The 17,944-nt window shown below is 31.3% G+C and overlaps 1 protein-coding gene across 4 annotated transcripts; it reads right to left on the bottom strand.

Annotated features, from left to right (window-relative positions):
• Window positions 1-3,666: 3,666 nt before the first annotated feature.
• Window positions 3,667-9,157, bottom strand: LOC108347543 (protein IQ-DOMAIN 14). Of its 4 annotated transcripts, none has more exons than XM_017586857.2 (6): window positions 8,734-9,157; window positions 7,474-7,562; window positions 6,820-7,236; window positions 5,720-5,947; window positions 4,861-4,983; window positions 3,667-4,573 (listed from the first exon to the last, which is right to left on the bottom strand). In XM_017586857.2, exons 2-6 carry the CDS (start codon window positions 7,537-7,539, stop codon window positions 3,833-3,835), a joined length of 1,575 nt encoding a protein of 524 aa, XP_017442346.1. In that variant the 5' UTR covers window positions 7,540-7,562; window positions 8,734-9,157; the 3' UTR covers window positions 3,667-3,832. The 4 variants fall into 4 exon arrangements, with proteins under 4 accessions (XP_017442346.1, XP_017442369.1, XP_052729643.1 ...); XM_017586880.2 differs by having other exon boundaries at window positions 6,820-7,233; window positions 8,734-9,135; XM_052873683.1 differs by having other exon boundaries at window positions 7,474-7,596; window positions 8,734-8,985.
• Between the last annotated feature and the right edge of the window lie 8,787 nt (window positions 9,158-17,944).

The raw sequence follows: 17,944 nt of genomic DNA, 5'->3' as shown, positions 1-17,944 counted from the left end.
AACCAAAAACATAAAAGAAAATGTAACCTAATAAACGTTCTTAAAGGCAATATCACAAAAAGTGTTTACATCAGTCCAGATGATACCATGAGCTAAAACAGTTACTTCATCCAACGATGAAGTTCTTACTCAATGCATGGTATCTTTAGAGAAAAGCTCAATTGATAAACGCTACCTCAATAGTAGAAAATGTTTAACTTTAGTTTGATAATAGGTTAGAGTAATTGCTGGTTTTTGGTCTAAAAGTGGGGTTTTCACAAGTGATATACAGAGGGATTGTTCTTTGAGTAAGTTTGATATTTAGGGTCCTTTTGTGTAAATTAGGACCTAGTTAGCCCTTGAGTTTGCTAAAATTTGGTCTATATTTTGTGAAATCTATTGTTAGTGTTTTTTGGTAGTTGGTTTGATCTAATGAACCGAGTTCTTGACCAATTAAGCAAATTGGTATTTTGATGGCAATCTCCTTAACTAGGTTGGACCAAAGCTAAAAGAGAAAGTCATGGTTGTGGGTGAAGGGATGATGGATGCAGAAGCTTTGATGGACAAGGGACCTAAGCTCATGATTTTGTGGTGTTTATGGATGATGGAGGTGGTGTTTGTGATTCTCTAAGAGAGGATATGCCTACTCTTAGAGGAAGGTGACTAGAGAAGGCCACTTAGGTTGCTCTAGCCTACGGTAACCTAATAAGAGTAGTGTGGCTCAAATTTGGCAGTATAACTATACTCTATTTCAAAGGTAATTACAAAAAGGAGATACACTTGTATTTATAGGCTAAGGTATCTCAAAATGGGCAGAAACTTAAACCTAAAAGAGCCACCTTGGTTAGCTTGGAAAGCAAGGAGAAAATCCTCTCCATTATGAGAAGGACAAGTGGCAAAAATCCTCTCTAATGAAGAACATTTTGTGAATATCTCTTTTGTCTTTAATGTCCACTTCTAATATTTTAATTTAAAGCTTATGGATGCATGTAGAGTAGGTTATCTGCAAAGAATAGAGTATATTGTGCATGTCACAGATATGTCTTTCTCTTATCACTTTTATTTTTATTTGTGAACATTGAACATTTAACGTCATTTAATTCTTTCTCAGAACAACAAAGTACTTTTGATTTCCTACCGTTGAGGTAGCGTTTGACAATTAAGTTTTTCTTCTAAAGATACCAAGAGTTGAGTAAAGACTTCATCATTGGACAAAGTAATAGTTTAGCTCATGGTATCGTTTTAGACTCGTGTAAACACATTCTATGACTTTGCATTCTCAGAGCAATAACATTTAGCATTTGTTTGTGTTTTCTTCTGTGTTTAGAGTTTTATTCTTTTAGGATGCTTTTGTCAATGACAATGTCTTGACATTGTTTCGTTTTCTCGAGAGTTAAATTAAATACCCTTTGGGTATGATAAGTTTTACGTGTTTAGCTTCAACTCTCTTAGACGCTTTTGACTTAATAGTCGTCTAGCATTGTTTTTGGATCTTTTGACTTAGGTTTTTTTCTGTTTCCTAAAATCCTAAGTGTTTTCCTAAGGTTTTTCTATGTTAGGGATTTTTGTTCCAAGTCATATATTTCTTCCTATGGTATTTCTAGATTATTGTTTCGTTTAATGTTATTTGTTTAAATTTCAAAACATGAAAGCGTTTAGGCGTATAGACGATTTTGTATTAACAGTCTAATGGTTACTTTTTAGTTCTTTTAGATATATTTATTATTATAGTTATTTTCTTATATACAATTATATTAATACTATATCTTTGAGTGGTGACAAATCTATTTTGTTTTATCAATTTTATAACTCCTTATTTTATCAATGGTAAACTGCTAAAAATTAAGATGTTACAAGTTGAGCTCTTATTACATTTATAGAATCTTTCCCTAATGAATCATTCCCTTGATAGACCCATGATGGCAAATTAATTGAGGTCAAAACATTGACACTATCTACGAGGCACCCAGACACCCGCGAACTCTAGAGTGAAAGGATGAAAACCAACAAGGTTGGCTTGCATGGCCTCATTCATTGGAGGTTTAGGTATAGCTCTCTTGAATGGGCGATGATCTTAAAACTGTTCACAATGTTGATTTCATAAAAGCTCCAAGTCTTTATCAATTTTTTTTTCATACTCGTTACTACTTGTTGAAGGTTCTCTTTTTTTTTCTGAAAGAATGTTTCTATGTGAGTCTTGATAGTGCTAACGACATAGGATACATTTCTTGGTATGATGACATTGATGTTTCAATCTAACTTTAAGCAAGAACCATATGCAACATGATCGAGAAAGAATTTTACCTAGGTCTCACAATGGACGCAAAATATTCTTACTAAATTTGGATGGAGGGCTTCTAAGGTGAAAGAACTGAGGCTCTCAAGAGCCAAGCTGGTGTAACCTAGTAGAGAAGTACCAAGTTCATGAGGAACAATGGAAAGAGATCCACCTATAAAAAGTGTTCTAAAGCTCAAGTTAATAAAAATTATAAGATATTGTATGTGATAGTATAGAGAGTGATGAAAAGAAATAGAGTGAGTACTCCCTTTGATGATATGTCATAATTATTGGCTTTTTGGATCCATGAATAAAGGCTAAAAAGATAATAATGATGATTAGTTATTAAGTATATATATTCTAGCTATTTGGTAACAACGTATCTTCTATAAAATAATCAAACCCAAAACTTTTGGGTATTGCTCTAAATATATCAAAATCCAAATATTTTAGGCTTAGTAGGTAGAGAAATCCATTAGAAAAAGAGCATAAATTTCTTTATGAAGAGCATAAATTTGAGAAATCCATTAGAAAAAGAAAGAGAGAGGGATTTTAACTCTTAAAATTTTAAATATTATAATTGCTGTCTTTAACCTCTATTTTGTTGAACATGTGATTCTTAGTTCAACCAATTTTAATCAATAAACACGGGTAGAGATCAAGATTCCCTACAGTTGAAAAATAAGGTACAGTTTTAAAAATTGTTGTCCCTGCCTCCTCTTGTTACGCAAACCACCTTTGCTATGAACCTTATGATTCAGCACTTCACAACCTTTGCTGATATCGAATCTGAATCCTTGTGTCTAGTTAATAGCTTCAGGAGTATCCACTGTGGTCCAGACTTATCACTCATCGTCTTTGATTGCAGGGACTTGAACCACTTTGTTCAATTTTTTCCTTAGCCCACGTGAACACTGTTAATGTGCCTCCACATGTATCAGCATCTTTGCCTCTGTTGCTTACCTAATATGATTTGGCTGCATCTATTTCTCCCAAGAGGTTCTTTTGGCTTCTACCCATGATGTTCCAACATAATCTTTTCCATTAATATTATTATACTCATTTCAAAAAAACAAATGAAAATCGAAATATATTAATGTCTTTAAATAATCAACGTGCCAGTTTGCACAAAAATGGGCAAACACATCAAGAGTCTAGTTCAGTGAGTTGAAGAAAATGTGAGTCTGACACATGTTTAGTTCATACATTGATAAAAAGGAGTCTGATATGAGTTGTTATATTCATCAGCAGTTAGGAATTTTTGATACAAATAAATTAAAAGAGGTAGATGAAATTCTAGGTCCAAGAAATTGAATGCTAACAAGGAGAGTTTCAAATTATAGTCTTTGTTGCTTGGTTTCAGCTGCACCCAACAAAAGAGAAACTAGAAAAGAAAACTCCAAGTCCAATTAAAGTTACCAAACCATGGTTTCCTATTATGGTTTTATTAGTTTACAACGGGTATACCTGTTATCAAACTATCACCAATACACTCAAATCATAATCATAATGTAACTGATAACACCACCAACATGGACAAAATATAATGGTTAAAAAAGAATAAAACGAAAAAAATCACACAAATCTTGTAAAAGGCTTTCTTCCCACCCTTGCGGGCAAAGACACTGTTGAATCCACACTCACATTTCCTATAGAGTCAAGTGGCTGAAATTTATCTTGCACCCTTTGATCCTTGCTTGAGAACCCTTTAGACCACTTGAAAGACCCTATTCCTTGCGACAATGGGAATGAGAGTCTCCTCTTTGAATCAGTACTTGTTGGAGTTCCACCAAGCCTTTCTCTAGGATTACTACTGGCACGTACTTTGGCCTTGGCAGAGAGGGTTGGAGCCATGTAGTTTGGCACTGAAAATGGTGGGCAGCTTGTGAGACTTTCATCATCCTTCAGTGGCACATCAAAGGGTGAATTCGCTCCCACACCCCTCGGTCTCAGAAATTTAGAGCCAGAGCCTGAACTGTTTGCCTGAGGAGTTCTATAGGGAGGTGTTCGTACCGGTTTTGAAGATGTCACTATGGTTGATTTTGTGGACTTTGGTGTGGGAGTGTCCATGTTATCAAAAGCAAAATGAGGCTGCTGTTGTCTTTGAGTGCTGGATCCGGGTCTTGGACTAGTCTTTTGCTCTGAGTATGGTCTTGGAGGTGTCAGTTGAAAATTCTTCAGCACTTGTCTTTCTTGTGGAGTTGCTGCTGCAGGTGCAGGTGCTTGTCTTTCCAACCAGTTCCACCACCAAGGAAATCCACCTGATCTTGTATCTGCCACTGGGGTGTGTGTTGATTTTGGAGTGGCTTTCCATAGCTGTTTGATCAACAAAGATATAACATACAGAGATTTTGTTATTCCAAATAAAAGACAAAGACAACTATTCAAATGTTTTCTTACTATGTAAGTTTCCAAACATGCGTGCTATTTTTAAAGAATTAAACAATTAATTTGATCCCACTCAAAATTGGACAAAGAAAAAATATAGAAGCAAAGCAATGCAGAAAGTTCTTTTTGGTTTGAAGAATTAACACTCCTTTTACTTTCAAAGAAGTCAAAATATCAAAGCATAAATGGAACGTGTAGGTTGTCATTGTGAGTACCTGATGTGAATATGCAAATGCCATTGATCTTTCTCTTTTGATGATTGCTTCTACCTTCCTCTGCAACCTTGCCTCTACTTCCTCTTTGGTAAGTAAGCTATCATCCCACTCTTCTGCTTCAGACTAAACCCAAAATTCCAAATTATTAAAACCACTTTATTTGATTTACATAAAAATGAAGGCATTTGGAAATACATTCAAGCACACATTTTAAAATAAAAGGTATATACTACATTAGAATCCACCACATTTTTTCAAGTTATAGTGATTAATATCAAACCAAGTCACTAACTTCATAACTTGAGATTGTTTGCTCCTAGGATTAGGAAGTATGCAACAGCTATAATACGCAACCAAGAACTTTACATTTTTAAAAACATTACTTGGTTACAAAGGAATTAGGACATAATAGTGTTACCAACCAAATGGCTCAGCTAGTCATAAATTTGAAGGTGTTACGAGGCCCAACAATAGCTGGTAAAGTACATTGCAAGGATTGCAAGGACTTGTCGAATCAAATCCCACTTTCACTTGGGAAAGGGTAAAGGAAAAGAGAGAGAGAGCTACCTACTATTATGCACCCACTGTAAAAGACAAAAAGCAAGCACACAACTTTGCCATTAAGGCAACCCTACAAAGTGAAGGGCATTTGGCCTTTTAATATTGAAGTGCATAAATTGGCAAAAAGTAGCTGACATCTATAATGGGTTGACTAACCATGTTCTTGATCCTGACACTCAAGCCATAGTTATTTCCTGTTACTTAGCAGCTAGCAGTTGAACTTTTTCTTTATCAACACAAGTCACATTTATTTATCAATGTTCTAAAAAACTTGCATGCTCAAGTTAGAAAGGCTTACAGTGAGTTTGCCCAAGATACTTGCTGCATCCTTATCATTCTTGAACTCAGCTTGATATCGTGCCTGGTTTTCCAACATCTGGATCCTTCGAGACTGAATCTGAGATTGAACTCGCACTAAGAGTTGCATGTGTTTCATGGCATTTACTGTCTGTCTCTTCACATTCTGTCCTCTTACTACTCCTTGGAGCCTCACCAGACCCTTTAGTGCTCTAAAACTCCTCCTGGCCTGCATTGCATTAACGTGTCACAAGGTTGATCTTTCTTTCATAATATAATCAAAAACAGTTACAACTATCGGATCAAGAAGGAGCATTCTTCATGCAACTGCTGACTCAAATTTAATTCATTAGCCCATTCATTCTCTCAAAGTTAGCACAATAATCAGTCAACTTATGCACATAATTTTCAAGGTTGACAAGAAAGACATGGCAAAATTTGGTTTTCATGTGCTTCTATGTTTCATTTTCTGATTGTTGGACAAACTTAACTGTGAATTTGTACATTTAAATGAAGAATGATTAACTATATTATCCATTTAGTCTTTTGCACTGTCAGAAACCAGAATTTAACACACTTTTTTATTGTTGTCCAAAATTTATCCGGAATTACAAAAGTACAAGTGAGACTAATTAAATAGGGAGCATGATCCATATCATTTTTGAGTCACCATAAATTTCAAATAGTAGTAAGAAATGCATTTGAAAGTGTGCTATAGAGTTTCTACTTAATATTTCTCGTTTTTATGATATGAACCTAAAGCAATAGTAGACATTGGGTTCATCATGTACCGTTGAATTTTATGAACTTTTCTTTACGTATTTATGCTTTTCTAGCATAAATAAGAAGCATGCATTACTTACCCTATACAGCATCATCCCAATTACTTAAGGGAGAAAGTATTAAATGCTTTGGAGATACACATTAACAAAAGCCTAACTTCTTGTTATGGTGGAATGCATCAATAACAAGTTTTAATAAAATGTTTTCATGTTATTTGTTACCAGTCTTTCTACTTTAATTCCTAAACATGAACCTAAGGAGACACACATTAAAATGCGAAAATTCTAGTTATGACATTCAGAAGACATGAAAGCTTACCATATAACCTCTGTAAACAGCCTGGATCTTAGTAGCTGAGGCATTCTGGTGCCTCAAAGTTGGTTCAGGTCTGTAGCCAACCTCCTTGTGGTGATGAGAATTCCGGAAAGATGCAGCTTTGGGAGAGGTAACTCGCGGGGAAGAAGCCCTGGGAGAAGCAGCCCTTGGAGAAGGAGCCCTTGGAGAAGGAGGCCTAGGAGAAGGAGCTCTTGGAGGGACATAAGGTGGAGTTTTGGGTCTCTCAGGAGGAGTGGCAGGCCTTAACCCCAGTAGTTGTTGCTCCCTTTCAAAGTCCCCAAAGATTTTCTCAATACTACTTGGCTCTCTGAAGAGGGGGATGAATGAATTGGTCTCTCCATGCTTTAATTTTCCTAAACTTTTCTTCTTTTCTTTTGTGCCTTTGTTATCCGCATCCTGCTGCATTACACAAGACGGTTAGATAAATTGGTAACAACACTTGCTACAAAAACTGACTTGGAATAGATTTTTCCTTCACAATTCAGTGTCACTAACTGCAAAACTATTCACTGTAATTCCAGTCTCAAATGTCTAATCTTTTTGTCGTCTGGTGGGGATGCCAAAAGAAAACCAAATATAGCAACAACCAAGAACAGCATACAAAATTCAATCAGGCATTACAAATATGTTACTTACCTTCCCCTTGGAGTGGTGAGTGAAAACCCTTTTGATTGCAGAAAACCAACTCCCCTTCTTTCCCATGTCAGTAGCATTACTGTCTCTTCCTGGAGCAGAAAATGAAGGCAAAAAGATCACGTCCTGTGCATGTTATTGCTATTATAGACTCAATAAATTTTCAGCTAGCTTCAAATATAAAATGAATTCAGAACTTCTAAGATCGAAGCCGTTCAAGTAGGTGCATATAATTCTGTCATAACAAAAAGGAGACATACGAGATAAATATGGACTAGCATATACAAAATTACAAAGAGGTTCATTCATCTATAAATACACATAATTCATTCTGCTGTGACAAAACCATCTAAGGCTATATATAGCAATCTATATATGGCAAGGTAATATCATGTTTTTATTATAATTTTGGTACCTACTATGTTTCTCTTTAGAGAGTACAGCTCACCAGAAGGATCCCCAGCAAGAAAACAGCATCTCTATTTTATTTTCAGACTGTTCGTGGTAAACGGATAATTGAATAAATAAACAGCATATGAAATTAAATAAATAAAAAATTCATCCACCAAAGAGAATAAGCCCCTTTATGAAGAGGACAGAAGAAGAAGTAAGCGGTATAGGTTTTAATTGGACACTGATATTAAGAAACACACCAATCTAAGGGTACATGACTTCATCATTAAAGGGAGATAGAAAGAGTATGGAGCATATGATGAGGACATGAGTTCATATCACTATAATCTAAAGTGAGAAAAAGAACGAAACTTTCAACTGAAAAATGAAAGCAAACGTAAAAAGAAAGCTGAATTGTCAAAATTAAACGCCCAAAAAGAAGAGGAAAGAGAATTCTGTTCTAGGAATCAAGGAAAATTGAGAAGAAAGAAAATCCTACATGATCTGTGAAATGGAAGCTTAGTCAATTCAGAAGAAGAAGAAGAAGAAGAAAGAAAGACCAAGTTGTGAACATGACAAAGAGAAAATGAGTTGCTCTCCTACAGTTTGAAGAAAAACCAGAAAACATAGCCTTCTGACAGACTCGATAGAGGAGATTATGTTAGGAGGATCCCGAGGCCAGGTTAGTTAACGTCATGTTGATGAAAATTAAGAGGCAAAAAGGAAGAATCATAGGTGAAATAAGTCCATGCCCTTAAGATTTATGAGATAACCATAATAACTAACAGATTTATCACAACCACAAAAGCTAAATCTTGAAAAAACATTAATAAAACAAAACACAAGACACAAGGATCATAGAGAAGATACCTTGTTTTTTGTTGGCAGAGGTTGCTAGAAGAACTCCTAAAAGTGGTGTAACAGACACAGAACAGTGGAAAGAAGAGGGTACCCTCTCTCAACCTCTTTTTTTCTAGCCTCCCTCCCCTTTCCAGCACCACATGATTCTTCCTCCTTGGCTCAAATATCTCTCTCTCTAGAGCTCAGAATCCAATTCCCTTAGGCTGTGTGAAGTTACTTTTCCTCTAGCCACCTTTCACCTTTTGTGGGATTTATAATTTTCTTTGTTTTGTGGGACTTATAATTATAATTTTTCTTTTGGTTCCATGATGGATGATGATGAGAGAAGGAGAAAGAAGGGCTGGTTGGCCACTTTCTCACTCAATGTGGACAACTTCAACCAACTTTACTTCAATGGGAAGACTATGTGGACACCTACAAAAGAATTACATGCCACTTATTATAAACGGTTGAGTTTGGTACCATGCTATTTATTTCCTCTTCCTTATTAATTCTATTATAACTTTCATTATTGCAACCTTACCAACATTTTCATCTCCTCTGTTATTTTTAGATCTGACAAATATACTGCATTACAAATTAAAAAGCTTGGACTTTTATTTATGGCCCTGTCATGTAGGTGTGCCCTTCCTCAGAACACTCTCATCCACACCACGCTTCCTTTCAGAGACTGAAACACAAGCGCTTACTTTTTCAAATAATAATAATACAAGGATATTTCCGTTGAAATAGAAGAAATTGGAAAAAGGGAATTTTTGAGCTTTGCATTGCATCTCAACAAGTACTGAAAGGTTCTATCTTGTCGGATATTATTATTTGAGTGGTTGATTTGTAACATTTTCCATGAAATATGGCAGATTCGTGAATAAGAAAAACACATTTTTTTCTTTTAATCTTGCGCTGTAATTTATGTTCTTTTATTTTGTTTCCTGCATGATGATGATGATGATGATGGTATCCTTCAGTGCTGTGGTTAAGAAAAAAAAATTATTGAAATCATTGTTTGAACTGGGATGTGATTCTAAAGAAGTGTGGTTACGTGTTTGTTTTGGCAAACCTTAACTACTTGTGTTTTGTTGAAAATTCTGTAATCTTTTAAGAATTAAAGGCCACGTTAATGTTTAGAAAGTCTTGGTTTGGCTAGAGTCAAAACCAGAGGAGGCAGGTAGATTTTAAAAGGAGAAAGGTCATTTAACTATCAACTGATGCAGGATGGACCACCTTAAAAATATTCTTTGTTTTATGATTGCTTAAGTTTTCTAACAAATATTTGTCGTTCATACCTTCAACTATTTGCCTAGAGGTGGATATATGGGATTAACCCTGTAAAATCTGGACTTCAAAATATGCAGTGCATTTAAACATTTTTCTCTTTTTGTTAAAAATGGAGGTTTAGTTGTATTCGGATCAAAACCTGAAAATTATTGGAGGTGGTAAATAGATGCTGTAGGATGTGAATGGAGAAAATAAAGTAAAATGAATTTAAAAATGTAAAGTATATATATATATATATATATATATATATATATATATATATATATATAAATTTAAACTCTTATAAATTTTGGCATTTTTAATAGAGTTTTTATTAATTTTTTTATTTATTATATGCTTAAATTTTATATTATTAAATTACTTGTTAATATTTTTTTAAATAGGTTGACGTGAGTGTTATCTTATTGTATCATTTTGTTATGTGTAAAATAATAGTTATATTTATTTAACAAAAAAAGATAAATGACAAACTTATCGCGTTCTAGGTTAAGAAAAAACTTTTAGAGTAGAATATCTTATTACTTTCATCATATAAACATTCTACTTTATTTGAGAATAAATGATTATTAAAATGTCAAGATATTTCTTTACTAGAACCTATACACTAAAGAAAGCATAAAATACTATAAATTTTCCCCAAGAATTCCCTTAAATCATAATAATTATGTATCTACTACAACGTTTATATTATGCATATATCACTCGCTTAACAATCATGAACATCAAAAACATTAACAATTAGAATCTTCAAACCAACAAAACCAAAATATATGTTGACCCGAAAGTTGAACATCTAGAGCTACTACAGAAACCATACCACCTTTATCTCCTCAATTCATAAACATATCTTATGATCACTCACCTAACCTAGAACCAAACATAATGGATTAGAGAATCATCAAACAATTAGTCACATCAAATGATACATCATATACACCAACCATGGTGCAACAATATCCACAATGTGAGCCACCACTTTCCATCAAAATCCATGAACAAAATCACAACCCCAAATTGTGTGTGCACATCTCGCAAAACCCATCACCTCGACAACGTTTCAATGGAAACCACCACGAGTGTCACCGCAAACCACATGCACCTTCGTCAGACATGCAACAACCATCAACAAGGAATAGCATGCATGTTTCATCTTGTGATAATTGTTTAACTAATCTTGTAAGAGTTTTGGAGAGGTGTGAGGAAACTAACCTTGTTTTGAATTTTGTAAAATGTAATTTTATGGTGGTACAAGGTATTGTTTCTAGGACACGTTGAAATTATGCTACGTTATTCTTTATATATTTATTTCAAAAACTCAAAAATCTTAAAAAAACTTTTTACCTTCACATTGGCCTCATTACAACCTCTAAAAAATCTTCATGATCGTTAATTGCATGTTTTTTTTTTCTAAAAGTATGAATAATAGAATCTTATTAAATATCATGAATGTTTACTTACATGGGGATTTTGAGTGAAAACATAAGTCAAAACACTTTAGCAAATTTTGGCGAAAAAAATATATTTTAACTTACGTAATCTCTTTCATATTTGATTTGCTTGTAAATTCAAAAGATTAACTCATATGTGAAAAATAGATTTTTTTTTTAAATTTGTATGTGCATGGTAAATTAATTTCTAGAAGATTGATTTGTTTCCAATGATGTTCATTCCTTTAATCCAATTTAGATATGGAATAGAAATATAACCTAGAATAAAGTTTTGAAATTACTCAGTTTTTTCCAAGAGTCCAAAAGTATAAGTAAAATAAGGGTGTATGACAAAATTTTTCAGAATTTGTTGATTTTGGCCTTATTCTTGAGGTGTTGGTAACTTAATCAATTTATTTTTACACTTTCAATGAACTTAACTTAACTTCAATTGTATCAACAAACATTAGATCAACACTAGCCAGCCTAGGCACAAGGTTGACATAGGTCGGCTTGAGAAAAATTTAAGATGGGTCAACATGGGCTCAGGTATGGAATGGATTTGGGTTAAAGGTCAAGAAGGATCAGCCATGTTGTTCAGTATCAAAGTTAGAGACAAGCCGATTTAGATCATTCAAGGTCGAAGGTTGAGATAAGCTGGTTTGTGTTGTTTGAGGCCAAAGGTCGAAATAGGTTAGTCTAGGCCATCCAAAATCAAAGGTTGAGATGGACCTACTTGGAATGAAATTCAAGACATGTAAACCCGGGAAAAAGGTCAAGCCTTGTCTACTAGATCAAAGGCCAAGTTGAGTCAGCTCAGGCTAATGTTTGGGCCAAGTCTGCCTAAGTCGAAAGTCAAATCAAGTCAGTTTAAGCAAAACGTGGAACCTAGTCAACATGTGCCCATAGTTGATTTGATTACGCCTGAACTTATATTTAGTCTTAGTTGATCTGGCTCAAAGGTCGAAACTAGTCATCCTTAGCCGAAGATCAAAACGAGTCACCCGAACTGAAAGTCGATCCAGAACAAACGTCAAGTCTAGGTCTATGTTGTGTCACATGATAATAGTAGTATCACATGGTAGTGTGAATGTCACGTGTTAGTGTCATTGCTACATGACAATGTCTTTTATTCAATTTAGTTCTTATATTTGAAATTTTGACTCAATTTAATCCTTATATTTTGAGTCAATTAAGTATAATTTTTTTAAATTTAAATTAAAAAATACCTATTTTAAAATATGTAAAATGTATTTAAATTTTAATATTTTTAATATGACAAGTGTCACTTTAACTTTATATTGTTAATATTTTTAAAAAATTATAAGTTTAAAATAGAGATTTTTTTATTAAAATTCAAATGTAAAATATAATTAATTTGTATACATAGATAGAATGATTTGATATCTAAATTCTGAAAAATTATTTTAACATGTATATATAAATTATAATTAAAATTAATTATTAATATGGTCTCACTTTGTAGAGAAAAAAAATTGTTTCATTTAAAAAAAATAAACTCAAATGAGTCATGATTTCAAATACAAAAACTAACATAAAAAAAGACATTGTCACGTCGCAATATTAATACTAACCTATAACATTAGTGAACACTAATATAATTACATAACATGAAAATGACTATAGAATATTTTTTAATTTAAAAATATTAATAAATTGAAAAAAATAAAAAGTTAAAAATACTTCAACCTGTCACATAACATATACAATATTAAGGTCAATCTAAGAAAAAAAGACTTAATGGATATTTTTACAAATACAAAAACTTAATTGAATAAAAAGAATTAAAAGACTTAATTGAATTACCTAAATAAACACAACAAAAAAACAGTTAAACCTTTATAAATTTGATAGTAAAACATATTCTTATTTTAACATTAGTTATAAACATTTAATCAATATTACACGAAGTTTGTTTGACATTTTCTCTTACCAACTTAAATATATAAGAATACATGAAACAGTAAATTGTGGAGTCCTGCTGGATCACTTAAAGAAAGGAGAAGAAGGAAGGGTAATGTTTTGGTTTGACCAAAGGTATGGTCGGTATGAACCCAAAAGCGCCGTGTGAAAAAATCTTTGCTTGAATTTTGTTTCCGCATTAAATAATAATAATAATTTTTTTTCACAATATTTTAATATTATTTATATATTATTATATTATTAATTTAAAATTATTTTATAATTAATAATAATAATTATAAGTATTATCATAGATCAATCACATAATAACACATAAATAATGTTAAAATATTGTCAAAGTATTATTAAAAGATTAATCAACATTTATCAATCTTAATATTAAACAATACGGTTATAATCTTTCAACTTAAAAAAATAATCAGGTTCTTGAACCATTCTTTTGTGATGTGCGTCCCTAATTTCTTTTTTCAATTTTTGTTATTGAATGCCTGAAAATTAGTTTATGTTTGATAGAAATAATAAATAGTTGGAACAGTTTTATTCTTTTAAAAATCATATTAACAAATTATGGAAGATTAAGGATTTCTTTAGTGAGATACCTAATTAATAAATTTCAATTTTTTTTACCTACTAAAATATTAAACATAAATATAATAATATATGATTAGATAATAAAAACAATAGGAAACAGTTGTTTCAATAATAAATATGTATGTAGTTAAGTTAAAAAAATATTAAGTATTAAGTTGAAAGTTTCAAGCACGAAGACATAAAATTGGATCCAATTCGCCTATTGCTTTACTTTCACGCTTGACGTATTGAACGCGAAAAATGGCCATAAAGTTGAAAAGCAAATATGAAAAATTAAGTAATTCCTTTAATTCAATACTTCTTAATGTATCCTTTATATATTGATTACAATATATTTACACAATCATGATGTTATGAAAAAATTATATTCAGTTTTATAATATAAAAAAAAAACTTGTTGAATTGCCGAATAATTATGTTCTTGTACGTATTGTGTGAACTTGTTTTATTAATTTTAATAGAAAATTTATGTATGGTTTATATATGAATAAAAATTAATTTTTTAAATTGAATATGAAAATAGAGATAAGAATATACATATTTATTTTATTTTTATTTTCATACCTATTTATATACAACATTCATAATTTATTTATTAGGTGACATAAATAACTTATATTCATTAGTTTTATTAGTTTTGTTTCATTTCAAAAACTCTTATTTTTCTTTATCACATAATTTTTTGTTTTCTCTTAACTTTTATTTTACTTTTTTAATATTTACAAAGTCCACTTATATTCATACTTCTCTTTTTTAAAACTTTGAATTATATGTAATTTTATTTGTGTAATTTTGTTTGAACGATGCATTATATTCTAAGAAACACAAACTTTAATTTTAATAAATCAAATAGTATTTAAGGCATATCCTGTTTAATAATTTTATTTATTATTTATTTTTTTCACATTAGAGTACTTCACTATAAATTTTAAGTATTTAATTGTATAAATATTTTAAATGTTTGCATGAGCTTTGGATACTTAATAATAACATGTTTACTTTATTTTGATTCGTATTTTTTTATTAATGTTACATGTTTACTTTGTTTTGATTTGAATTATTTTATAAAAACTATATTTAATTAATATTTTAAATAATAAAAAGTAAGTACGAAAGTGAATATGGTACACATGAAGATAAGAATTAAACAAAAATTTGATATCGTGATTTATATATAAAGAGAGATGGAGATAATCTTTTAGTTTGAGAATGAAAATTATTGTATGACTGTATGGTCAGTTATAAACTAGATAGTCAATCATGGCTCAGACTATCCAACGAGTTATTTAAGAGATTGGTCGGTCAAAAAGTAAATTAGTTCATTATCGATCAAATCAATTAACCTTAATATTAATCAACTTAGAGGTAATGTGATTATTCACAATTGAATCATAATTAGACTATTATTAATCAAAGTCACCCGCTAAAAAATCTATCAATACAAGTTTGAGATAAGTAAATATATGCTACGTTATTAATTTATAAACTCCTAACATTTAGCTGATCTAACATCGGAGTGTCTTCTACCTTGGACAACATGATCTTGACCTTATATTCTAAAAAAAAAAATCAACTCATGCTTATCTTATTATCATCCTAATTATACTTAAAATATTGAAAATAAGTTAATCTTTAATTCACTAAACAGTAGAAAAAAAAAAACTAAGACATAAAAGAAAAACTATATTCACTAAGTGTAGTGTCTATTTGTGGATCCACCGTTGTCATATATATTATCGGAACGACGAAAAGTGTGAGTTAAATTATTAACCTCACAAATTAATTAGTTTTTTATTTCTAATATCGATAAAAACTTTTGGTAATTAATGAGTCAGACATAAGGTAAGCTCATTATAATGTTTGTCTGACAGAAAAGGCAGGTAATTAACTCTAATTAATAATCTTTATTACAAGATTATTACGCAAAGTCACTGACTGGAGCGTCGGAGTGTCTTCTACAAGCACCCTCCCTCACAGCTAGGACAAGGAGAAGAGAGAGAACAGTGTACCCTGGAGGATGGAGCGAACAACTTTGAATGCTTTGGGTTAGGGATCTCAATCCTACCGAAACATTTTGGCGCTCACCGTGGGGTCGAGCGACATCCCCTGTAACCACAAGGGAACTAGACGAGCGATACCTAATTGTAGGTCTTTCCCGCTACGAATGAGTTGTAGGTCTATCACTAGACATGATTATCAAGAATGCCGTCTGGCGCGACACCCAATCTCCTGTTCGAAGTCTTTCCCCTTCAGATGTTGACAGTGTCCTTCACTCTCTCTTTCTCGCGCTTGACTCTATCTACCCTAAGAAAAAAAAATAGTGAAAAAAAAAAGAGAGAGAAAGAAGCAAGGGCGCTATGAAAAGAAAAAGCAAAAAAGAAAATACCACCGTTGAGAAAAAAATAATCAAAATCTCATGGAAAGATAAATCTTTAACCCACCGTTAGCATTTTGAATTGTTTCGGTAGGGTTGATATTCTTAACCCAAAACATTCAAAGTTATTCGCTCCATCTTCCAGGTTACGTTAGAGTTAATTAACTGCTTTCTCTGTCAGACAAATATTATAATGAGCTTACCATTATGTCTGTCTCATTAACTACCAATAAATGACTTTATTCATGTTAATTGTGAATGTATTATTCTCGTTAACTATCCATTAATAACTATTATTGCTCAAAATAATTTCCAGACTGGTCGATCGTTTTTTAACTGAGTCGTCCGATCCTTTGACTGACTAAGTGATTCTACCGTGTAATTTTCAATCTAAGAAAAAATATTATCAATATGGATAAAAGAATTTCAATGAATACTTTTTTATTGATAATATTTTCTACAGAATTATCTATTCGTATCGATACATAGAAAAATGGATCTTCGTATCAATTTAGAAGAGTAGATACATTGTTACCTATATATTTTTTTTTTCTTTTAGTACAATTTGTACCAATTTTCATCGACTAAGAAGGATAATTTAGTAAAATTGTTTAACTCATTGAATTATTAACTTTTTACTTTTTCTAATCCTTCTGGAGAACTTAAATATCGTTATTAGTATGTTGTTAATATGAACACAGTTCGGATTCTCTAAAAAAAAATCATTAATTGAACTTAAATACAAAAGGTTAAAGAAAGGAGATATTATACATAAAAACGTGTCTAATTAATTCCTAACAAGAATAGACATTAACAACACTAACATATATTTTACATAAATTTATTGATTTTGAAATGAAAAAGATATTTATTTGAAATAAAATTGAAAGGAAAGGTTATTTAAGATAAAAGTAAATCAATATAGGTTTAAATGGACTAAATCTTTTGGCAAACAAAACGTAAATGTTTTCCTGTTATAATTTTTTGAATAATTTTATATTAATGTTCTATATATTTTCATATAAGAAAAATGTTTCTTATAATCCTTATTAAACGTCTGTCTGATCAATTTGACAATAGACTTTTAATTAATACAATTTTATAAAAAAAAAAAACTCATTTGAGATGCTAAAAAAAATGGACTTATTTAATATTAATGTCAAAAATAAAAACTTACTGAAACATTAAATTTTTTTGAATAATTTTGTATTAATGTTCTATATATTTGCATATAAGAAAAATTTTTCTTATAGTCCTTATTAAATTTCAACCCCGTTTTATTTAACTAAATGATTATTTATGAAGATATTAAAAGTATAGTATTGTAATTATCCCTCCCCCGTTTTATGGGAATAAAAAAAATTATTTTTATATTAAAATCGAATTAGGTAATAAATACTTAAGGAGTTGTATTGAGAATTAAATACTTATAAATACATTCTTAGTTAAAGGAAGTGTTTATTTAATTTCTTTTAGTTTTATAAAAATAATAATATTAACAATTATAATGATTTATAATTGTTAATATAACTCTTGATTTATAAATACACAAATTTAATTACTGATTTATACATTACTATGATGTGATCCCTTTAATACAAAATAAACT

The sequence above is a fragment of the Vigna angularis genome, chromosome 1 (assembly GCF_016808095.1).
Source record: "Vigna angularis cultivar LongXiaoDou No.4 chromosome 1, ASM1680809v1, whole genome shotgun sequence".
In the NCBI taxonomy this organism is placed as follows: domain Eukaryota; kingdom Viridiplantae; phylum Streptophyta; class Magnoliopsida; order Fabales; family Fabaceae; genus Vigna; species Vigna angularis.
Note: the sequence above shows the minus strand (reverse complement) of the source record. Positions and strands in the feature narration are given on the sequence as shown.